This window comes from Oncorhynchus masou, chromosome 3 (assembly GCF_036934945.1).
Source record: "Oncorhynchus masou masou isolate Uvic2021 chromosome 3, UVic_Omas_1.1, whole genome shotgun sequence".
NCBI classification, from domain to species: Eukaryota; Metazoa; Chordata; class Actinopteri; order Salmoniformes; family Salmonidae; genus Oncorhynchus; species Oncorhynchus masou.
In genome coordinates this window covers 26,400,450-26,426,249 of record NC_088214.1, presented here as the reverse complement: position 1 = coordinate 26,426,249, position 25,800 = coordinate 26,400,450, and the positions used below count along the sequence as shown (strand labels likewise).

Genomic DNA, 25,800 nt, shown 5'->3' with positions numbered 1-25,800 from the left:
AAGAATTGAGCTATGAGGAGAGGGCAAAAAAATGTCAGGAGCCTTGGGAGGTGAGCCAACCTTTTATTACAATTGGTACTGAGCTGAAGAGTTGAAGTGATCACCTGCATTTGAGATTTTAAGGATTTTGCTACTAGATTATACTGTAGCCATGGAGCACCATGTCTTCCTGTCCTACATTTGGGTACTCTGTGTTGGGATGGGAACAATTGGCTTGAACTGTGCGCTCACTGTGAGGAATTAATACTTGAACTTTGATCCAGATTTATTTTTGTATGCATTCTTCAGATTATGACTATGTTTGATATTTCCATTGTAAAAGGACAACTCACGCTAACACAATATTACCTCTGCACATTGTTTATTGTGTCAACGTTTCAGTCAGACATCCCCAAAAAATACTGACACCTACTGCATATTTAGGTTTATCTGAATGTTAAGGATATTCTCAAAGCAGACAGTACACTAATCAGTCGGATGTTTCCTCAGCTGTTAATAAAGGATACATGTACGTACACTCCCCTATGTGTACTCCAGCATTTTGGAACAGAATGTTAGCCTTTATTTGAGGGTATTTTCATACATATCTGTTTTACCATTTAGAAATGATTGCACTTTATGTATCTAGCCCCCCCCCCCCCCCCCCCCCACACACACACACACACAAAAAAAATAGTGATGTGATCATGATTAGATATAAGGAGGGGGTATTGCAATTTCTACTGTAACACTGAAGGAGCAAAACCACCTTCTGCAGGGTAATGTGATTTCACATTACAGATATATCAGGACAGGTGGGGAATTATCCATTAAAAGAACACAGCAAGGGCTGTTAAAGCTATCCCAACAAAACACAGTGATGTGGAGTGGGATGCTCCGGTGCCAAATGAGCCTCAGTTTGCCCAGTGGTTACTCATTCAGGTAGATTCAGCTGGAAGAATGCAAATTGCCGTTTGACTGGACAATTAAAAAGGTGAGTCAAGATTAATTCAATGCAATGAATAGGTGATGTAGGTCTCTAACAGTCGACTACAACTATTTGACTTCCTATCAGTCAGAAGGCTATATTACGTAAAACAATGCTCCTTGTCTATGTCACAAAGGCAATCCACCACAGGATTCGCTGCCCCTCCACACGAATATCAGTGAATATTGAAAATGGTCCAGGTGATTATATAACTGCTCTAAATTCTCTGCAGCATCACATATTTGCATAATCACATTACATAATGTTAGCATTTTCACATTGAAGAAGAGATAAAATAATAAATTTCCTTTACTGTTCCAAACGAATATCAAATTCATGGGCCATGCGGTCAGTATCTTGAGCACATTTCTGCTTAGTTGCATCGCTATCTGTATCTGCTGTGTGCATCGCAGTTGTACTAGGATCGTCACTAGTTACCACAGCCAAAAGGTCATAAACCCCGCCTATTTCTAAAATGTATCTTCTTAAAATGTGATTTTAAACCTAACCCTAACCCTAACCTTAATCACACTGCTAACTTTATGCCCAACCCTCACCTTAAATTAAGACTAAAAAGGTCATTTTAGTTTTCATTAACGCTTAGATAAAGCCAATGCTGACTTTGTGGCTGTGGTAAAGAGTGTAAAACAATAATAAACCAAGATAGACCACAGCCCAACGTTTCAAACGAGAACAAATGAGTCATAGTGGGCTGAACAAGCAAGGCCAAGCACGAGCTAGCGAGATCCCATTGGATCCCCGTTTCCGTTAGGGAACAGCTAGTTTGTAAAGTGCGCGTGTGCAATAACTCAAATCGCCTTTGCGCTCCGAAACAACGATAAAAAAGTTCTACTTTGGCAAGGGGTAAAGTCTACAAAACTTTGTCCACTCTGTTCGTAAGAGTTCTAGTTTTGGGAACAGAAAACTGTGTTGATATCAAATGTTTAATCGATGAGAAAATTTACAGAATGTTGGCCAAAATCCATCTCGTTCAATCTTATCCCACTGTCGGCCACTGGGCTTCCTTTCACTACCATGTTTGGTAGTGAGTGGAAAAGCCAAGCGGATGCATCACATTCATACATCCTGGGAAATATCTGTTCTATCTGTAACTAGGCCTTGCAGAGTAAAATGGCAGACCCGACCTGCATGATGAGAGTTGTCCCCAAGATACCCACTAGAGAGCACTGCAGACTGGTTCAAACAGTTGACATACAGTCAGGCTACACACCGCACGCTCCTTCCCAGCACACAGGCCTCAGAATGATGGATTCTCCCAGGATTAGCGAAGCAATTAAAAATTAAAGGGATACAATGGAATATTCAATCGCTTACATTCTAAAGTATAGATCGCTTCTTTTCAGATACACTCATGCTGTATCTGGCACACTGGTGAAAAATGTTAGCATTTTCACAGAAACAGCATAGGCCTTCTTGTGCCTTCATTCATCCATTCATAATCTATGTTCTTAGCTTTTAGAGTGCAGTTTTGGGAGCTGTGATGATCCTAAGGCAGATGACAGAGAGAGGCCAGGCCACACATTTCTGATGGGCGCCACAGTGGCACGACAATGGATGGATGGTAACCTCGGATTTAGCATTACCCAACTAGGCCAGCAGCATGGCAATTAACACCTATCACAGTGGTAATTTCACAAGGCTGCAGCTCACACAGAGCTGTCAGCATTACCTCCACTCAATGTCAAAGAGAAAACATTTAGAGAGAAACTGTAAGGACACCCCTCAATCAGTCTGCTGCCCTCAATCCCCTGGCTGAGCTGGCTGTGGAGGATTTCTATCAGATTCTGATTGGCTTGAAACTCTTCGCTAAGCCTTGAGAATAGGAAAATGTGGATTGGAATAAGAAAACAAATTCTTTGTACAATTATTATTATTATTATTTTTTAAATACTCTCAAAGTAACTGTAACACGCTGTCGGCACATCTAATAAATATTGGTGTAATTTTGAATTAACGGAATGGAAGCTACAAAACAAAGCTAGGAGTTTTGTATGGTGGTTTTGACTTCTTAACAGTCACATTCCAGTAGCAAAATGAGTTCACTGCACTGAAATAATTTGGGAAGTGTCTGGTTGGAATGTTAATTAAAATCTCACACTTTGTTGTTATACCGGTCTGTCTCCCTTGGTGACAGGAGAAGTTTAGGAAACACTATGTTCTGAATCTGGAACGTCACCTCATCAAATCACCATTCAGACACACAGGGCATTGTCTCATCCATTAACCGTGTCTCATCCACACTGTGATTGCAGACCAAACTTTCTATCTGAGTTGAGTTTGGTTACTTCAAAGAAGCGAAATATTTTCTCTATTACTTAACTATACGCACATATTGATGTAGAGGAATAAACACAGTGAGCCACGGACAAACCACACAAAGAGTTTTTGGTAACAAACAAACAACCCCCAAAACAGTGACTCTTAGATGGTCAGTTTATATTTTTGTAGCAGTTTCAATCTGTTGAGGCAATAAAAAGTTTCAATTCTATAAAACACATTGTCTAGCAACAAAAAGGTTACTGACATAGTTCAATACATTTTGTCAGGTATGTCTACTTTTCACACGGACTGTGTCTGTTTTCAGATGCTAACTAATGAGAAGGGGGATCGTTTTAGGATATGTTGAACAATTTGGGTGTTTGCATCATTTATTCATTGTTCAAGCATCTGAAGATAACCTAGAAACTTCTAAAACGCTATGTAGGGGAGACCAGAGCTCGTTGTCAAGTTTTAACATACATTTCTTCTCTCCTGCATTCAGTTTTAGTGTGTAGTCTACCACTATTTTAATTCACATCGACTTAAATAAGATTTGTTCATGCATTAGTGGGCAATGTCATATATTTTTCTCTATGTTGCCACATAACGTTATTGTAACATTTGATCAAAGGAGGACTCACTATGAAACCGTGTGTCATGCTGGGGGAAAGGGTGCTACAGGGTTTGTAGAAAACGACCACTTTTGTTCTTTCACAGATAAACACACACACAGACTGGATCATCAGCTCCATTGTTGATAACTGTTCACCACATTGACAAGTTTAAGGAAATCCAACAAGGATAAAGGGGATTATTTCCTTAGTCGGTGATGAAAGACATTCACCTGTGACAATTTCAATATTCAAAGCTAGGGACATGAAGTGGCAAAATACGTTCTATAAACACCAAAAGTTCTGTAGGTGTAACTTTTAGCACCTTGTCTTGTAGTTACGAGGTCTGTGACAACTTCCGCAAATTGTGGATATTCAGCCCCTGGTCTCCCCTATTTCTCATAGCAACAACATGACTACAAAGTCAACATTTTAGTGTGCAGATCAGAAAATGAACGTGAACAAAACCCTACATGTATTATGAAGTCTTTTCCATAATGTTGCTGCTTTAAGTGACATCCACGTCCCCACATAAAAAGTATATATTTATATATAATATATATTCATACTCTATTAACAGTTTAGTCTACCATTAACTTAATTCCCACCCATTTCTGAAGAAGAAAAAAAAACGGACTTTCTTAAACATTGATTATCTTTCAACACAGATTCAACTAATTTGTACATATTTGGAGGGAATTAAGCTCTCAAAGATATTATTTTCGCCCCCTGGTAATGTTCCAGTCTTGTTACAGTGTATATATAGCTTTATTCCATTGAAACACATAAAAAAAAGCATTTACAAACTGGCATCATTAGAACCAACAACTTGCTGTTGAATGTAAACTTCAACAGAAGTTCCATGTTACCCCTCAGCTTGGATATAACCATGTTTGGCACATTTTAAAAAACTGACAATGAGCACAATTCACTAGGAGGCTTGTGGAGGAAAAAAATTGTTTTCATGTAACAGAGCGTTTTAGGAAATAAAACGTATTTTGAGTATATCTATCGTCCATCCGTAAACTGTTTTAGGCAGTGGAAGAGCACCAAGGAAGTGGAATGATGCTGTTGAGCCGCTTAACTCATTTAGGTCCACCAATTCACATAATCAGACTAGCAATAACTTTGAAATCCGTCCTTCATTTCGCTGCGAAAACATGTTTCATTGCTTGTAGTGGTTTGTTTGTGTGCAGACATTGTACTCTCTATTATCCCCCAGAATGTAACAGACAGACTAACATTATGCTGAGACAATAAGGAAAGGGACACAGGCAATTGTGTAATATACACAATGTGCATGTATCTCCATAATGTACATCAAATATTTTACATCAGAATTAAGGATTAAAAAAGTAGAAATAAAAAAAGAATTATAACAAATCAAAAGATACAAAGTCTAGAAGCAATTATTTTGCCCAGAGATTATACTCCTTACACACAACACAGGTTGAAGCCGTACGTTAAAACCTAATAAGAGTTTGTGACTGACAACTATTCTCTAGCTTGTGTAAATGACACTTCATTTTCTTGTGCTTCACATACTAATCTCTTTACTATACCACATATTTACAGTTGTCTTCCTTCTAGAATACTGCTGATCATCTCCAAGATATTCCGCTCCTTTACACTCCAACGCTCCAAGCTTTTGGTGGTGACCCCATCATTTAATACCTTCATTTCGCCTTTTGTGAGTTGATTCCTAACAATATCCTGCTATTTCTTTCTTCCTGTCTCTCTTTCCCTCCTTCCTTCACTCTCTCTCATTCTATTCCTCCTGCTCTGTGACTCTCTCACTCTCTCTCTCTTTCTTCAAAGACACATGGGCATGGGACCTCTCTCTCTCTAGGACAAACTAAACTCGCTGAAGAAATGTCTTGTAGTATGCATGCACATGCATGGCCTGTCTGTCTTAGTCTCTCTCTCAGGTCCTCTCCCCCATCACAGCACACTGCTGACGACCAGTCCTTCCTCTATCGTCCACTAGACCCAGGAGTCCGGGGAGGCCGGGTAGTGACTGGTCTCATAGTTGAGTTCACTGTAGGGGCGGGATGCTGAGTAGAAGTCCACATAGTTGCCCGTGGACTTGAGGCCCAGGTGCATGTTTAGGTCTGTGGCCTGAGGAGGGCGCTGGTGCACCTGGTCCTCGTAGAACGCCTCCTCAAACTGTACGCCAGGAGGGTTCTGAAATGGAGGGTAGGGCTCCTGGCCTGGGTTGGGCCCCTGAGCAGAGACCTATGGAACACACAGAGGTTAGATCACTACTCTGCTACTGGAGAGAGAGTTTACCTAACAGTGAGTGTTGCTCTTATAATGATATCAAGTAATTTCTTCATTCCTTACCTGGTTGTGTTTGATGTCATCACTGGGAGAGACGTAGGCTCCTCGGAACAATGTTGAGGTTCCACTTGAGATTTCAACTATAGGTGGGAAAGAAACAGAGAGAAGGTATGTGGTCATTGTAATCAAGTTGATTATTATAAAATGACCAAAAGGCTTCACACAGGTTTTAGAGTACACCTTATCTGATGAAAACACACTGACTCCAGAAACGAAGAGGAAACTGACGGAGGCCTTGAAAGTCCTTCCTACCTGCCATGGTGTCTTTCCTCGAAGTGTGCTCACCCTTGTTGCCATGGTAACTGGCATTGGTGCCCGTTGACTCGTAGTCTGTCTTCCTCTCCTTAAGGCTGATCATCTCTCGGGGAGAGGCAGGGGCACTTGCTGCAAACACACAGATGACACATCACGTACAACATTACCAGGAAAAGACGTTTGACATCCACTTGACTCCCTTCGTCATTATTAATCCTCCCACTCTCCTACATTGACACATTCTGTTGATACAAGGCAAGGAAGCTGAGAATAAAGCAGCTGATGACAACATCAGATAACGTTACTGTGCCATAAAACGGCATGAAGAAAACACGCATGTAATGAAAACAAATACATAGGCCTAACTAAGTGGGGATCTAACATCCAGAAATAGCTCTTCTATGAAATCTTTACTAAGAGAGTTTATTGCTTTCTAATAGGATCCATTAAGTTCAGCATTTCCACTTTAAATTTCATTAAACTCCAATTAGAGCACCATGTAACCTTAATGTCCCGAACGGAATCGACAAACACCCTCTCGTCCAAGAAGATCCTCCTATAATCACCATTAAACGCAGCCAATGGCTGGCTACAGTACCAGGTTCTAGATTTTAATAACAGTAGTACCAATACCTCTTACATTTACATTTTAGTCATTAAGCAGATGTTCTTATCCAGAGTGACTTACAGTCAGTGCATTCTGACGACTATTCAGGTTTGTAGGCGTATTCTGCATTGGCCCTAACTGCCCCCGGAGCTAACTGTGCCTCCCAAGGTCTCTTCCATGAGGCTGCTGTGGTGACGAACAGAGACTCAGCTGTGGCATTCAAACCAGCCGTGAAGAAATCTGCTGGTGTATGTCATCCGAGTCATCCCTCCATCCTCCTCCTCTCCTCTTCTTTCATCTTAAAGGGTAAGTGAGTAACTGGCAGTTGCTTATTAGTGTCTGTGCACCTCCGTGTCTAAGCAGACACCACCTCATTCTTCATTCATCTTATCTTTTATCTGAAATATTACTAAGCTTCCCAATTATTTTTGTCTGAAATTCATGGACAATTTTGGAGGGAAATGTCTGACAATTAAAGTTCTAAAGCCTTGTGAGTTTGCAAAAAATGTCCAATATTGTAATACCATGGGGTAAAGATAGAAAACACTAACCTGAGCGATTATTGGGAGATGTCCGTACAGGCGAGATGGATGGGGTGCGAGAGGAAGAGTATGGTCTTTGTCTATCTCTTTCTATTGTAGAGGATGAGCCAACAAAATGATACTGAAAATATCCATCCTGGGGAAAAAGGAGATTCATAAGGGAACTAACAATAATGGACTGATCTATACTGCTTACTATGCTGTAGGATCATACTCTATGAACATACTGTAAGATTTAAGATAATCTGGTCAAATACAAATGGGGTTGGAACTATACACACATTTAAACGAGGCCAAATCGAACAGGAGAACAATACGATACTGACTGGCTACCCATTAAAGTAAAGCATGCAACACCAGTCTTGCAGTTGATTTTTTTTCTCCCCCTCTCAAAGCCCTTAAACCTTCAAATTCTTAATCTGTCTTTCATTAAAGCATGTTTATCTACTCTCCTCAGGTCAACATTGAGAGATTCTTTAGTTCATTAAACTGCAGCCCAGAGGGATTCCAGCTTTACTCTCACTATCGATTCATACACTTAATGAGCTTGCTGAACTGTGTCACACATGACGCATGAACTGCTGTACAGCATACATTTTTGCCCTTTACCTCCTCTCCTTTACCTCCTCTCTGGAGGACACTCCAGAGACTAATGCGTTACACTTCCAGCAGTGCCTTCGGCAGAGTTCTTGTGGTGGCAGCAAGTTCTTTGTATTACACACCTTTTTGTAGAGGCTGCGAAGGTCTCTGTACTGCCACATACTGTTGAGGACTTGAGAGGCTGCCTTCACCACTTTGGGTGTGTGTCTGGGAAGAGAAAAACTACACTTTATTTTCCTTGGATGAACAAAACAAAATGTTCTAATCAAAAGGTATTGAATGCTCGCTGCTGGATGAAAGGTCACTAGCACAAAACATTAAAAAACACAAATTCAATAACAACAAAAATCTAAGCCAACATTAAATGGAAACAAGGTCATTCTGCACTTCAGCACCATAGTCATCCTTGCAACAAAAAAAAACGAGAAAAATTGGAATGGATAAACGCAATTAGCAGAGACAAAATCCAATGAGTTTTGCATCAGAGGCCCCTCTCTCTCACACAGGTACCCATCCTCTCCTCTATCTCAGCACAGCAACTCCACAAGCCACAAATGTCAGCGCTACAGGTGATTCAATTCACACCAGAGATATGGAATAATCATCAAGTTATTACATCATAGCACTGCAGATACTGTATAGCAACACTTCTCTTCTCTCAAGACTCAAAGAGTGTTGTGTAATTTCTTCTCAATGGGGGCAATGCATTCGTACAGTTGTCCAGAGTCCCTAATCCTTGGCAACGTTGAGTACGTTTATCACAGGACTATGAGGAGAGACAGCCAATTACAATACCCAATTACCTTGCTAATTGCAAACTAAAAAGGTCCTACGGGAGAACTGTTTTCATAAAATCCCAAAACAGAAACCCACAATTAGCTACATTTAAAAGGCATTTCTTTACACTGGTGAGTTATAGGGAAAACATCAGAAAAACATCTACTAAAATACATTCAGAGGGAAACTAACAGAACAGTGATTATGCCCGATCAGCAGTTACATTAATTTACATTAGGGTTGAAGGTTAGGGTGAACAGAGTCTGTCTTGACAGTGGGGTAACATGTTATATAAAGTAGCTGGCCAGCACGTATGCAGCATTTGGTTCCAGGTTAGAAGATGAGAGTGAACAAAGTATGACTTCTGGACACCTACTTGTCTCCTTTGCTCCTGGCGATACCGATGAGTTTCTCGATGCCTCCAGCGTCACGCAGAGCCTTGGTGTTCTCCATGTTCTTAGTGATGACCTCGTGCAGGGCACAGCAGATAGCCGTGATGGTGTCGTCTGACATGGTCTTCCCAATAGCACCGGCAGCAGTCCCACCACTGCTGTTGTTGTTGTTGCCCCCGGGCAAACGGTGGACCAAGTCTCTCATTGCGTACTTGCCTGTTGTGGAGAGAAAGAGACCTCATGGTTAAGTTCTACTGTACATGAACATTTAAATCTATGTGCTACCATTTAGGAAACAGATTATGAAAACCATGAGTGCAGAAAAACAATATTCTTTGATTTAATTTGAAATAAATATGGCAAACATGCTTTCCACAAAGCAATGTTCTGTTTGTGACCAAAATACATTGCAAGTTACAACAGCAATATATGGGAAAGGGTAACAAATGGTCAAGATATCAGAAACTGATAAAGACACGCAGTATTTACTAAACTTCACATGATATGACTGCTGTAATCAAACAGTAGTGGCTTACTGGCTGATCTTTGACCCCTTGTCTAACCTTGTCACCACTCTACGGACACTCAGGAGGAGAGCCTTCTAGATCAGAGATGTGCACAAGCCCCTTGTCCTATAGAGGCTACGTCCCCAATGAGCACTGAATGACTGAGCTAAAGTGGCTGTCTTGACTTGACAGGAGAACAATAAATACTGCACTTGACACTGAGGCATCTCACTTGAATCATTTTAAAAAGACAGTGCTCTAAAAACATTGGATATTCAATCGATAATAATGAGGTTTCAGCATTTACAGTAGTACAGTACACCTATGGGGTTTTAGTCACAGACAAGAGATCATACAATACTAGAAAAGACGAGATAGGAATAGAGAGAAGGATAGAATAAGAGAGAGAGAGAGAGTGGAAGGAAAGATGGGTATCAGCATATGTGAAAGGCAGGAGAGAGAGAGAGAAGAAATTCAGAGCACGGTGCTTTTAATAATTCACACTACGGCCTCAAACTCACTGCCTGACATTCACAGCTATATGATGAGGCTTTAATACATTGTCTGGTCAATGGGTCTTTTTTAAGACCCCACTCAGCACTCCTACACGACTGTAGGCCTGAGGACACTACATTTGCAGCTGGGATGGAAATGTCAATCTCCTCACATTTCAAAGAAAGGCCTGGGAATGGGAACGACAGGGACGGTCTAGTAGTCCTACCAGGGCACAGTCACTATGCTGCGATTCATAGTAAAAAGCATTAGCAACTACAACAGATGTTTGTAATGTAGATAAACAAAGAAACAGACAATCCTTTGGAGCACATTCCATGATATTCAAATATAATATGCCCATTTTAGCAGCTATGACGTCCGAAAACAATGTAATATGATAATTATTTTTAAGAAGCATCCCTCAATAAAATACTATTCTAAACTAAAGTTATTAAAACTACAGTAAAAATTCCACCAAGTATACCCCATCATTGCTTTACGAAGTTAATAGATGTGTCATATATAGCCAGACATAACATTGGTTTAACATGACTTAAGCATGGAAACAGATACTTGTGGGTTACTCTATTCTATCCACAGAGTAGGACGGCTGAAGGCCTGCAGCTCTATGACATGATGCACACGTCTACTTAACACAGAGCACCAGCCTGAGACGGCAAGAGCAGTTGCTATGGAGATGGAAGTTCCAACCGAAAACCAAGTTTATCAGAGAGATCAATAGTCTTTTAGTGCTGTTATGAGGAGAATTTCAACCATGTGAACACAGTCCACAAAGAGAGCTCTGCACACCCATCTCAGCAGAGAAAGATGCTGGTATAGCTGGCTGCAGAGAAGTGCATGGATATTAGCATATGCACACACGCGCGCACACACACACACACACACACACACACACACACACACACACACACACACACACACACACACACACACACACACACACACACACACACACACACACACACACACACACACACACACACACATACGCGTGCACCAAACACACAGCAAACACACACAGAGAAAAAAACATTCATTTCGAATACTGAATAACTGACAGCCGAACTAACCGATGAGGTCTTTGTTTCTGACGTCTAAGGCCATGTTTCTTAAAGCTGTAGCCACGGCACACACCACCCTGTCGTTGTCGATCCTCAGCAGCTCCACCAGGATGGGCAGACCCTTCTCTTTCCTCACTGCCGCACGGATATACACAGACCACTGGAGAGGAGAGGAGACAGAGAGGTCTGATTCACACGTTTATGTTCTATGCTTTCAGTGAGAGTAGGATGACTATCTTATAGGATCTGGTATCTCTTTCTTAACTAACATTACAATAAGGGAACAGACCAATGACTTAGACCATATCTATCTGTAAGAGTTATGGCATCTTGGCAACGGCAGTTGGACAGCTCTGAGGAGGCCATAGCTTACTGTAGTGCTCCAGCTTTCTTGACTAATACAGCGAGTTAACAGTCACCAATTAGCTCTCTGGTTCAGGAAGTTCATTTACATGACAGTGTGGACAGTGACTGCCTTTGAGCAGCTCTGAGGAGGGAGACCATAGCTTACTGTACTGTGCTGTACCTTCCAGCTGCCTGCAGCCAGGTTCTGCAGGGCCCCGGCCGCCCCCTCCAGGGTGTCTGGGTTGGAGCACTCAGACAGGAGAGTGAGGTAGGGTTTGACAATGGTGGGGTGCCACAGCATCTGAATGCCTTTGGGCGGGTCAGCAGAGTCCGGGAAGGGCCCCACACCATCCCACTGGGTGACACAGGATGGTGGAATGTTACTACTGGCCAATACTACAGGCATAATATGGAACATCAAACTGTTTGGCAACACTACTTAGTGCCACTGAAAATTGCTTAGTTATCACAAAACAGTGAAAAGGTGGAAACATTGAATATGGTTGAGACTTGAGTGACAAGTGAATCACACATTGCTTTTTGAAATATGAACTTATAGGATAAATATAATTAAGAATGAAGTAGTTAGTTTAAATCTCTGGGGCATATCTCACATACAAAATCATCACCACCAAGCCATCCACATGAGCATCTAATGTAAGCCAGAGTAGATGAGTTGTACAGTCAATAGCATAATCCAACTCAGATGATAATCAAATCTTGGCTTTTGCCTGGTTATTGTCCCATACATAGCAGAGAAAACCATGACAAATCTCTCCTCTTCACATTATATTTATGTTATTTAGCAGACACTCTTATCCAGAGTGACTTACAATTAGTGCATTCTTCTTAAGATAGCTAGGTGAGACAACATATCTACAAAAGTACATTTTCCCTCAAAGTATTAATCAGCAAAGTCAGTGCTAGAAGGAAAGGTAAGTGCCATTTTTTTTAACGAAGGGCGTGTCAGGGTTGCCGTGAGATAGAGATACTGAAGATGTATACTCTTTAAAGGTTTCAGACGTTTTTGGAAGATGGGCAGGGACTTTTGACTTTAGGGAGAAGCTTGTTCCACCATTGGTGTGCCAGGACAAAGAAGAGCTTTGACTAGGCTGAGTGGGAGCTGACTTCCTGTACTGGTAGAAGGGCCAAGAGACCAGAGGTGGCGGAACAGAGTGCTCGGGTTGGGATGTAGGGTTTGAAAATAGCCGGAAGGTAAGGAGGAGCAGTTCCTCCGTAGGCAAGCACCAGGGTCTTGAAGAAGCACCAGGGTCTTGAAGATGATTCGAGCTTTGACTGGAAGCCAGTGGACTGTGTGGAGGAGCGGGTTGATCTTAGGAAGGTTGAACAACAGGCGGGCTGCGGCATTCTCTTCAAGCCCCTCTTTCAGAACTAAACCCAGTAAATGAGTAATTAACCATAAGATATACCCTCCTCCATAGCCAGCTTCCAGCACCACTGCTCTAACACGCTGGCTAATTGCTAACAGCTGCAGTTGAGATGTAGAGAGGAGAGGATAGAAAGGAGATGAGCCCACCTGATCATGGGCCTTCTTTTTCTTCTTCTTCTTCCCCCAGCAACCTGAGCTCTCGGAATCCTTGCCGTTGGCATCGCCACAAAGCAATCCATCAAGCTCATCCGTGCCTATCTGCTGTCCCTGAGATGTCTCTGCAGCTAGTCGATACGAGAGGTTCCTCAAAATGCACACACAGTTTTCAATGGTCTGCAAGGACAAAAGAGGGAGATGATGAGAGATGAAGGGAAGGAGTGGGTGAAAGGAGAGAGGGGGAGACGAACAGAGAGAGAGAGAGACAGAAAGACAGAGAGGAAGATAAATAGAGAGCAGTATTTCAATTTGAGGAGTGCCATGAGATGCTTTGCTTGTCGGCCATGTAGCGAACAAAGTAAAGTTGTGACTTTATTTCCTCCAATGTCAGCGGACAGGATGTTTTAGGGATGCTATAAACTGGGGCAAATTCATGAGTTGCTTTCGAATAGACAGAGCATGCAATGCAATAGACCATGACTGCATTTGATACAACACACACAGACCTTGTTACTAAACATTGCCTACTGTATGTTACACTGTTGACAGTCTATTATTTCATGACATATTCCACAGCGAAATAGAGCAGATGCCAACCCTTCAATGGAACAATTAACAGATTTAAAGTATGGCTCTTTATCCAGTCTAGAAAGGCAATTCAATTGGAACATTCATTGACCAGTCTGTTAAATGCAATTGGTACAGGTGCATCTCTTTCTGATGAATGACTAACTCCTTGTACTTGTTAGATTGCTGTGCTGGATCCAGGCCAGAGCAGTACTGTAGTGACAATCCCATTGTAGTAAGCAGTGAGGCATTCAACACCATAGTGGGGGACTCTGATCTTGTAAAGAATTTTCAGTGGGATTAGGGCTGCCAGATCGCCTTCAAACTGGTTGGCAGAAAGTAGTCCAGACATAACAAAGGCCCTCGGAAATCAAACGAAATAGGGCACTCATTTAGAGCGCGTATGTAGAGGTACAATCGGAGGAGCTTTACGGTACCATAACCTACTGCACATAGTTATGAGTGTGATAGAGAGGACAGATATGGAAGGCATTTCAATAGGGAAGAACAGTTTGTCATGGTTACTGCTTGATATCAGAACAATGTAGATGGGCTGCGCATCGCTCGAGGTTATCATGTACTGTATGTGTAACCGGTGTGAAATGGCTAGCTAGTTAGCGTTGGTGCGCGCTAATAGTGTTTCAATCGGTGACATCACTCGCTCTGAGATCTTGAAGTAGTTGTTTCCTGTGGCTTTTGTGGAGCGATGGGTAACAATGCTTATAGAGGATCAAACCTTAACATAATATACATAGGTTTTGTTTCAATTATACTAAATAATGCATTTCAAAGCAGGATAAAAACACTAGCTCCATAGACTTTGAGGCATTCATTCGCAGGAAATTGGACATCTGGTATGAGCTTTTGGGAAATGACCAGTGTAATCAGAGCTGTTGATGATCTGTGCTAGCGTCTAGCGTCTAGCCTGACTGCACTGTACTGTAGATCATCACCAATACCAGGACGTCAGCGCCCACTATCTCTCCATGCAGAGCACCAGCAAGGACAGGAGAGGTGTTGAGCAGCTAAATCATGAATAAAGAAGGCCATTTAAAGGGGATGATGAGGTGGAGAGAGCCAGGGAGGCAACCTTGACAACACACTGATCCAGATCCACAACATGGGACGTTCGTGTGTGTGTGCTGTAAGGATGGGCAGCCCCTGTCTGTGATTTCCTCCGCATCATGTTAAAGGGTCTGCTTTATGAAAGGAGATGAGAGGAACACAAAGTCAAACCTTGCTATCGATCTCGCTGCTGCCCAAGGCGGTCTGGATCACGTAGAGCAGAGCGTCGGTAAGGCCCTCACACTCCCTCATCCTCCTGCGAGCCTCCTCCCCCGCAGAGCTCACATTCCTGCAACAACAGCCAGTCAGACATTTCTCTTCAGCATTGTATCACTGTCATATTGTAGTTAACCATCATCATGATTTTTCAGTTGAATTACAGGACTAAATATTGTACTTCTTCAGTGCTTGTCATCATAGTTGGTTGAATATAGGATAACTAAATAATGTTAAAGATGTATAGTTTGACACCATGACAAGCCTGGCCCATCATGTTCCCACTCTGGGTGCATCCCAAATGGCACCCTATTCCCTATACACTGAGTGAAGAAAACATTAGGAAAACTTGCTCTTTCAATGACATAGACTGACCAGATGAATCCAGGTAAAAGCTATGATCCCGGCAGGTAGCCTGGTAGGCAGGGGCATTGGGCCAGTAACCAAAAGGTTGCTGGATTGAATCGTCGAGCTGACAAGGTAAAAATCTATCATTCTGCCCTGAGCAAGGTGTTTAGCCCACTGTTCCCCGGGTGCCATGTATGTCGATTAAGACAGCCCCTGCACCTCTCTGATTCAGAGACTTGTTTCAATTGAATGCATTCAGTTGTACAACTGACTAGGTATCCCCTAATCAATGTCACCTGTTAAATCCACTTTAATCAGTGTAGATGAAGGGGAGGAGATGGGTTAAAGAAGGATTTTTAAGTATTTTGTGTATGCGTGCCATTTCAGAGGGTGAATGGGCAAGACAGAATATTTAAGTTCCTTTGAAAGGGGTATGGTAGTAGGTGCCAGGCGCACCGGTTTGAGTGTGTTAAGACCTGCAGCACTACTGGGTTTTTCACACTCAACAGTTTCCCGTGTGTATCAAGAATGGTCCACCACCCAAAGGACATCCATCCAACTTGACACAACTGTGGGAAGCATTGGAGTCAACGAGGGCCAGCATCCCTGTGGAACGCCTTCGACACCTTGTAGAGTACATGCCCCAACAAATTGAGTCTGTTCTGAGGGAAAAAGGGGTGCAACGAAATATTAGCAAGATTTCCTAATGTTTTGGGCACTCAGAGCTTATTTTTATTTAACTCTTATTTTACCAGGTAAGTTGACTGAGAACACATTCTCATTTACAGCAACAACCTGGGTAATAGTTACAGGGGATGAACAAGCCATTTGTAAACTGGGGATGATTAGGTGACCGTGATGGTTTGAGGGCAAGATTGGGAATTTAGCCAGGACACCAGGGTTAACACACCTACTCTTACAATAAGTGCCATGAGATCTTTAGCGAACACAGAGAGTCAGGACACCTGTTTAACGTCCCACCTGAAAGATGGCAACCCTACACAGGGCAATGTCCCCAATCACTGCCCTGGGGCATTTGGATATTTGTTTTTAGACCAGAGGAAAGGGTGCCTCCTACTGGCCCTCCAACACCACTTCCAGCAGCATGTTGTCTCCCATCCAGGACCAACACCGCTTAGCTTCAGAAGCAAACCAGCAGTGGGATGCAGGGTGGTATGCAGCTGACTGTAGGGTATTGTGCACTACATCTTGTCTCATCTCCGCTGCCCTTTAAATGTCAGGTCATTAAAAGTCTGTAATGGTGCAGCCAGCCTGGTCTTATAACAGGCCTTTGTATGGACAACATGGCCTATCTGTGTATCCTGTTACAGTTTTGGCCCAATTGATAGGGAGATTATTCTGCCATACCAAGAAAAAGAGCAGTAACTGCACATTTGGTCAAAATTAGTTACTGACGTTTTTGATACATTAAATACATGCTTATCATGTGGACAAATATCCCGCCTCCACTGTGTTGAGAAAATTGGGCTCATGTTTGCAGTAACTGAAAAGAGTTGCAGTGAAACCAGGGACAAAAGCAGTAACTGCCATCACTCACATCAGTTACTGCCTTTTACCTTGGTTTCACTGATCTTTGGGCTGCAGTGTCTACGGTTTACCTTGGCATTATTTATTGTCCTTTGCTGATACAAGTATCAAACTATATGACACTGACAACCACATACAAATAAATATATGAACACAAGTTGTGTGTATAAAATAAAAAAATCACAATGTATTCCAGTGGGTGTACCAAGCAAGAAGGCACTAACTGCTGTCTAGGGTCACAGGTCATGTCAGAAGTCAGGGTTAATATGAATAAAAAACTGCCTCTAGTTAAGACAACAGATAACCACATCTCTAGTGATCTGCCTACAACTCATTTGGCTGGACAATTTAAAAATTATAAAACCATTTTTCTCAGTTCCACACTATGAGCAATTAGGGCTCTTTTGCTTGGTAGGTCAGTATTAATGGCCTGTTTGTGACTCCGTCGGCACCTCCAGAACTTTGTAATGGGCCTGATAAACAAAGCAGACCATGGATCAATCTACTGGATCAGTATCTGTTCTGGAGGTGCTCTTTCTAGGTCAGTGATGAGTGACTTGACTGTATAAGTGAGAGACAGGCTCTGGTAAGATAGAGACAGGGTCCATTATCAGGTAGTTCCTAAAACACAGCAGTCACTGCCCACTGACCACCCCGGGGTGATACAAACAAGGAAACATGGAGCATCTGCAATAGGCTTGTTGACTCTATTGTGCATTGACAATCTAACGGTAAGGGCTTGTTGACTTTATTGTGAGTCTGATCGATAGTGATAATTCTATATTCTCTTGCTGTCAAGGTGGGCTATGGTCCTTTTGACACTCTTCCTCCCGTTAGACACCAGCTGATCCCTGGCAGAGAGGCACCCTGTGAAGAATGTCAGTCAGCTAGCGTGCTGCGTTCGCTGTTAGCCATGGTGATTCTGTTCTGAAGACAGCCAGCGTGAGTGTCACAGGATGAGGGACAGGTGTGTAATGAGGCGGCAGGTGGCGAGGCATCTTAGCCCTGCACATTACATATTCAATCAAAGCTCCTGTTCTGTTGTTCCTTACCGACCGATGAAACAGATTAATTAGCCTGCTGAGCTCAGGGATTTAATGTACAGTCATTCATACCTGACAGGCAGGCATTAAGACTCAGCACATTTCACTTACAGTGGGCTTCCTCCCACTCCACGCTGCTGCAGTGCTGATTGGATGTGCTGCAGAGAACTACCTGTCTGATGGCCAATGGGAACGGGGGGTGTGCCCACAAAAGTCCACCTCCCCTTCATTAATCACTTCCTGTTTTGACAAGGTAATGTGTGGGCATATTAATGGTTTAAACTATTAGCAGATAATCCCACTAAAGAGAAGCGGTGGCATATTGCACAGAGAGGGTAATGCACTGTAGGTAGAATGAATAACCCCAAAATTAACAGACAAGCAATGTATTAGCTAAGATCTCATTATTCTCCCTCTTCGCAGATGCTTCTCTTGCTGGTACGCAGGAGACGAGGGCCCAGATATAAAAGAGTAGAAACACTTGACACATAGCCAATTTTCTTCCGGTGCCAGCGCTATAATCAGAAAGTCTTTGACAATATTCCAGAATTATAGAATGCTTTAATGGAATCCTGCAGGGAGCAGAGCAGACAGTTTTAAGCCTCACAGAGTGCTGACATGGCGTTTTCACACAACATCCCTCATAGTGAAGGTAATTATGGGAAAGAAGCATGTTACATGGGCTCCCATAATCAGTCTGACACTTGTGGCATTCACTGTCTGTGATAAAACTTCCTTCATCAATAACCCTCATTCGTCAAGTCAATACTCACAATACGTACAAAGCTTCATGAGTATACTCTGTTTGAAAGAGCAATGTGTTACATCCTGCATCACCAACACAAAGGATCTGGGTGCAGGCAAGCCAGGCAGGGACAAAGCAGGGAGACATTCACCTGAAAGAAGCCGACCGCTCTGAGTGAAAGCTACACCAAGAAGAGGAATAGTCTCCAGAAGACACCTTACAACCCAGTGCATGTAACCTCAGGTTGACATACACTGTCATGACTTGTGACTTTTAACCTCTAACCCTGCCACGGTGCTGTCACTTCTGCTTTGCTTGCTCTTTGGGGTCTTGGCTGGGTAAATGTAAAGAACCTTGTGACTACTGCTGATGTAAAAAGCTAGCAAACTTGATTAAATACATTTGATTGATTGACCCGAGGGTCCAGTAACAGTACCGACCTGAGGCAGCCGGTGGCGTTGCGGAGAACCTGGGAATAGTGCAGGTGTAGTTTGCCGTCCTCCTGATGGGGCGAGGTGTCCCAGCCCGAGTGGGGGATGATGACAGCGTTGGTCAGCACAGCCAGGGCATCCTGGATAATGGGCATCTTCAGGGCATCACACGACGACAGGTTCCACAGCACACCTGAACAGAGAACATCAGATAGGACAGGACGTTGACGAACAGTGATTTAACGTAGAGATCCCGGGAAAGGAATGGTGATATATTGTTGGATTTTTTTGGGAGAACAAACGTTGAATATACTTCCACTGAAATTAAAATAAGGATCATGTTGGACCAAAACTGTTCAAAACATTAAAAAGAAAATGGAAAACTGTAAGGCTCTATAACTGTTCAATAACTTCACGTCACAAAACAGCATATTTCAACCCTATTTCTGAATTAGTGAGAGCTTGTCGTGATTGTGCAATAAACTGGGCACCTGGGGCTTCATAGATGTATCTATTTTTCCCAGTAATTTAATGTGCAAACCATCCAACCTAAAAAAATGAAGGAATTTTCTCTCGCCTACCAATTACATTCAAAGCCAGCGGCTTTGGCACAGCCTGTATGAGTAAACCACAAAGAGACAGAGGGAGGAAACGCTCTCTCTCTGCAGCTGGGCTCTCCTCTCTCTTTAACCACACTGACTACGACTTCAGTCTTCCTCCTCAAGCTGGGGTGCTTTACTAAACACTGAACAGGGGCAATACGTGTCCACAGATAGTATACCATCCTAATTTACATATGACTTAAAAAGACAACCGACTCGTGTGTCACTATAAATTGCTTGCAGTAGGATGTGGTTGGAACATGGTGACTCTGCCATGGATGGTGTTAAGAAGTGAGCAGAAGCTGTCAGCCAAAGATTGAGATACACACACAGCACAAGAGCTGGCCGGTTATCTACAAGAGGAAGAAGAGGAAGGAGGAGAGGGTCCTTCACTTTACAACCCTTCATACGCCATAAAAAAAAATATAAATATATATAAATAAATCAAGCAACACCTCACGGCACAAAGCCTCTCCCCCATGTGACCTAATTGTTGTGTGTACTGTATGTACTGACATGTATGTGTAACTGATAGATGCACACACACACACATACTACATGTTCATGTTTTTAAATGTATGTAAATTGTAAACTCTTTTGTTCTGTAATGTATTTTTAGTTCTTGTGTCAGTAAGACGAGCTGTCGCCACCGGCGTCGGCGAATGGGGATCCTAATAAATCACATCAACAATCAAACCAGAGGGCACACCCACACAGACACACACACACACACACTCAGAGCACTGATTGTAATGACCTTGACAGCTGGCCCAACACATTATAATTCTTGTTGACCTTCACCACATCATGTCCCTCCTAGGACACCGTAGCCGTAGCATTTATGATTGCAATTACCAGTGGTGAGGCCGTCAGTCACTCTTCACCCGTTCCTCTCACAACAACAATGCAATTACATAGATCTACTTTAGTCTTATCAGCCACGTTGGGATGTTTTCCTTGTGGTCTGCTCTGCCCTAAATAACTAGCTGCGTGGCTCATAATTAGCGGAGACAGTAATCTTGCAGAGAGCATTACTTTACCGCGCTCGGGGCAGCGCACAACATTTCTGTGTTTTTTTTAAATGAAAGAGCTGCTGCCTATAGCGGTGGCGGCAGTGGGCTCGGCCGATAATAACCGCCTATAACATCATCTTGTGCCAGTGGGGAAGAAAAGATGGATGTTTTATTTCGCTGGATAGAGGAAAGAGGTTAATTGCCTCAGCCTTACATCATCAGGGAGGCGGGGGGTGCGAGAGCATCATTTCGTGGGGAGAAAGCAGGTCGTCTGCAGAACTAGACCTAAATTATCTCTACGGGGGGTAGTGGAAGTTGAGGGCACTGTGCAGGTTGTCAAGGTGACAGAAATGGCATTTTAGGAGCATGACGTTTTTATGTGGTTCAAGTGAGGCAAATGGTTCAAATGGTCCCGTTAATCCATGCCCAGTCACAGGAAGGGGAGAGGAAGCTCAGGCGGCCACTGTGACTGATTTAAACAGCCAGAAGAGAAGATGTGAAGAGGCAGAATTCCTCTGGGCCGGGAAAGGTTTTCTGCAGCCTGATTCATTTGTGACAGGAGGGACTGTGTTCCAAGCGTTGAATTGCTTTATAATTTATATGGTAATCTCCGTTAAGACAGTATCAGCACAACTCATATATTTCCTAAGCATTTCCTGTTTTAAAAACTTCTCTACAGTACAAAATACATCATAAAAGGATGCAGCATCATGCTCTCTCTAAACATGACTAGGGGATTTAACCTCTGACTTCTTATTGCCTTTTGGCAATGTTCACTTTTAGAACATCGTCATTTAATAGATATCTGTGGTGCCATACCCCAATGAAGTTTCACATCATATTGTATGTCATCATGCATTTTCAATCCAGTCATGTCATTTGTGGATATTTGTGTTTTCATATTCAGTGTTTAACGAGCTGACTTATATTGATGAGCCACTACTATGGATGTTGATGTGACACGTCCCTTTGGGATTCTTTGCCTCTCCAGCCTACCGTAGTTCTCCAGCCCCCAGTAACAGTGACAGTTAAACATTAGATAACACGCCCCTACGCATCCAGGTATAATCCTTTATAACTTGTCTTAAATACTTTTTATAATGTCATATAGCAAGTCTATGTTATGTCTCGCTATGTTATATCTTGTCAACAAACTCTGTTTACCTGTGAGCAACTCCCTAATCTCCATGTCTGTGGTCTTCCTCAGCAGGCGGACCAGGGCTGGGATCCCCCCACAGTTCTTCAGGGCGATCTTGTTGTCATCGTTGGCCTTGCCGTACACCAGGTTCCTCAGAGCTCCACAGGCGCTGCGGTGCACGTCGGTCATCCTGTGGTCTAGCAGATCCACCAGCAGCTGGATCCCTCCTTGTCTCCGAATCTGTTGAGAGGAACAGGGAGAGGAAGGATGTAAGTGGATCCACTGGATCAAAATGAAAAGATAGAGCAAGAGCAGTACAAATATATATGCACTAGTGTAGCTACTGTTCTTTACTTTTCAATTGTCTACAGCAAAAGTCATAGTTAGTCATAGTTTTCAGCATTGACAACAATATCCATATATAAATACTATTCTTCAATAAACTAGAGCCATGTCAAACACGTGGCTGCACACAGACAGAAAGGCCCAGGACACACTGTAACAGTGTTCTGCCTGCCATATTAGTAACAGAGTGACAGGATGACCTGGCAGAGTGTGTGTGTGTGTGTGTGTGTGTGTGTGTGTGTGTGTGTGTGTGTGTGTGTGTGTGTGTGTGTGTGTGTGTGTGTGTGTGTGTGTGTGTGTGTGTGTGTGTGTGTGTGTGTGTGTGTGTGTGTGTGTGTGTGTGTGAGAGAGAGAGTGAGAGAGAGACACACACACACACACACACACAAGAGGACTGGTGCCAACAGCAGATGTGTGCTGCCAGGTCCAACAGAATGGATCAGCATTGCTGCTGTTTCTGTACCTCTCAACTTCCATTAAACACAGAGGAGAAACATGATTACAAATCAGAGACCCTGTTCATCTGGGTGCTCTGCTTCAATTTACTGACAATTCATTTAGTGACAAGGTTTACCCCATCATGGCTTCTGTTATTACACTACACGTGACATTTTATGGCTGACTCATAATCAGTCAAAGCACAAACAAAGAGGTGTTGGCAAAGGCGATAGACACTGGCTCACTAGATTGCAGGCTACATGCTATCATTATTCAGTGCATGCTGTACGTACAGTTGAAGTCGGAAGATTACATACGCTTAGGTTGGAGTCATTAAAAGTCGTTTTTCTACCACTCCACACATTTCTTGTTAACAAACTATAGTTTTGGCAATTCTGTTAGGACATCTACTTCGTGCACGACACAAGTAAGTTTTCCAACAATTGTTTACAGACAGATTATTTCACTTATAATTCATTGTATCACAATTCCAGTGGGTCAGAAGTTTACATACATTCAGTTGACTGTGCCTTTAAACAGCTTGGAAAATTCCAGAAAACAATGTCATGGCTTTAGAAGCTTCTGATAGGCTAATTGACATCATTTGAGTCAATTGGAGGTGTACCTGCGGATGTATTTCCAGGCCTACCTTCAAACTCAGTGCCTCTTTGCTTGACATCATGGGAAAATCAAAAGAAATCAGCCAAGACCTTCATCCTTGGGTGAAATTTCCAAACACCTGAAGATACCACGTTCATCTGTACCAACAATAGTACGCAAGTATATACACCATGGGACCACGCAGCCGTCATACCGCTCAGGAAGGAGACACGTTCTGTCTCCTAGAGATTAACATACTTTGTTGCGAAGACTGCAAATCAATCCCAGAACAACAGCAAAGGACCCTGTGAAGATGCTGGAGGAAACGGGTACAAAGTATCTATATCCACAGTAAAATGAGTCCTATATCGACATAACCTGAAAGGCCGCTCAGCACGGAAGAAGCCACTGCTCCAAACAAAATCCCCACAAAAAAGCCAGACTACGGTTTGCAACTGCATGGGAACGAAGATGGGGAAAAATGTTGTTCTTTTTGGAGAAATGTCCTCTGGTCTGATGAAACAAAAATATAACTGTTTGGCCATCGTTATGTTTGGAGGAAAAATGGAGAGGCTTGCAAGCCGAAGAACACCATCCCGACCGTGAAGCACGGGGGTGGCAGCATCATGTTGTGGGGGTGCCCTGCTGCAGGAGGGACTGGTGCACTTCACAAAATAGATGGCATCATGAGGTAGAAAAATGATGTGGATATATTGAAGCAACATTTGAAGACATCAGTCAGGAAGTTAAAGCTTGGTCGCAAATGGGTCTTCCAAATAGACAATGACCCCAAGCATACTTCCAAAGCTCTGTCAGGAGGAATGGGCCAAAATTCACCCAACTTATTGTGGGAAGCTAGTGGGTTGCTACTTGAAACGTTTGACCCAAGTTAAACAATTTAAAGGCAATGCTACCAAATACTAATTGAGTGTATGTAAACTTCTGACCCACTGGGAATGTGATGAAATAAATAAAAAATTAAATAAATTATTCTCTCTACTATTATTTTGACATTTCACATTTTTAAAATAAAGTGGTGATCCTAAATGTCCTAAGACAGGAGATTTTTACTCGGATTAAATGTCAGGAATTGTGAAAAGCTGAGTTTAAATGTATTTGGCTAAGGTGTATGTAAACTTCCGACTTCAACTGTATGTATATTCCCTACTGTTTATGAAAACACTTCCTAGACTCATCCCCCTCGCTCTGCTGTTATCAAAATAAAGCACCCAGTTAGTCGGCATTCCCTTCACACAGCCTCCTGGTCCAAAAATAACCAAGATACCGTTGTAAAGAATACGAGGGGAGACAGTGAGCTGATTTCAAGCGCAGGGCACAACAGGTGTTTATTGTAAAGGACCACAGGAGGAGGCAGGTAGCTGGGTCCAGGGGCAGGCAGAACGTCATACACAGGGGGTCCAAAAAGGCAACAGTACAGGCAGGGAAAAGGCTAGTAACGTAGTCCGGGAGATCAGGCAGGCTAAAGTACAGGCAGGAAATAGGCAAAAGGCGCCGTTAGTGAGGCAGCCAAAAACTATCATACACAGGAGGAGTAAATCACAAGAATAACAGGGCTCCGAAAGACCATGTGTCACAAAACAAACAATACCTCACAGTGACAGGGTGCAAAGAACTGAACTACATAGTGTGTGATAATGACATACAGGTGTGTGATCAGGTGATTAGAATTCAGGTGATTGGGATCTGGAGAGTGAGCTGCGTTCAGGGGATCTACATGTTTGAGAGTGTGAGTTGGAAGCAGACGTTACAACCGCTAGGCGAGAAGGCACCATCATGACACACACAGCTAACGTGGATTGCCTTGCAGTACTATACATAGTGTGCAGGTGTGCCTGTGTGTGTGCATGCCTATGGGGTGTGTTTGTGTGCAATCACGGATATGTGTGTGTGGGTCTGCCCATGTTGCCTGTGTGATGTATCTCAGTCTGAGAGAGGCAATGGGATGAGCGTCAGCAGTGTTCCAGGGGAAGCCATCAGCTGACCTAATGACTTTCTTCCGATCCTTCCCAGAGGGCATCTGACCTGCAACTTATCCCTTCCATCTTCCCATCCCTCCATCTCCCCATCCCTCCGACTCCCCATCCCGCCGACTCCCCATCCCTCCGACTCCCCATCCCGCCGACTCCCCATCCCACCATCTCCCATTCCTGGCATCCCTCCATCTCCCCATCCTTCCATCTCAACCTCTCCCCATCTCACTATCCCTCCACCTCACCCAGACAAAGTCCCCACATATCACGCACACAACAAGCTATCCAACATCCCTGCATACAGGTGAGGCAAATCAAGTGAGGCAAGCGTAGGCAATACTATCTATCCACTAATGTGAGGAGAA

General features: G+C 43.1%; 1 protein-coding gene across 4 annotated transcripts in view; it reads right to left on the bottom strand.

The window, feature by feature from the left end:
- Positions 1–3,412: 3,412 nt before the first annotated feature.
- Positions 3,413–25,800, bottom strand: part of LOC135513632 (catenin delta-2-like) — a 141,155-nt gene continuing 118,767 nt past the window's right edge. For all 4 annotated transcript variants that reach the window (XM_064936503.1, XM_064936506.1, XM_064936510.1 and 1 more), the window contains 12 exons: positions 22,088–22,301; positions 19,318–19,501; positions 15,149–15,266; positions 13,337–13,522; positions 11,981–12,154; positions 11,464–11,614; positions 9,356–9,587; positions 8,325–8,409; positions 7,612–7,738; positions 6,451–6,582; positions 6,202–6,278; positions 3,413–6,093 (listed from right to left, as the gene is read on the bottom strand). In XM_064936503.1, coding sequence (XP_064792575.1) covers positions 5,842–6,093; positions 6,202–6,278; positions 6,451–6,582; positions 7,612–7,738; positions 8,325–8,409; positions 9,356–9,587; positions 11,464–11,614; positions 11,981–12,154; positions 13,337–13,522; positions 15,149–15,266; positions 19,318–19,501; positions 22,088–22,301 — 1,932 coding nt within the window. In that variant the 3' untranslated portion in view covers positions 3,413–5,841. The remainder of the gene's footprint in view (positions 6,094–6,201; positions 6,279–6,450; positions 6,583–7,611; positions 7,739–8,324; positions 8,410–9,355; positions 9,588–11,463; positions 11,615–11,980; positions 12,155–13,336; positions 13,523–15,148; positions 15,267–19,317; positions 19,502–22,087; positions 22,302–25,800) is intronic.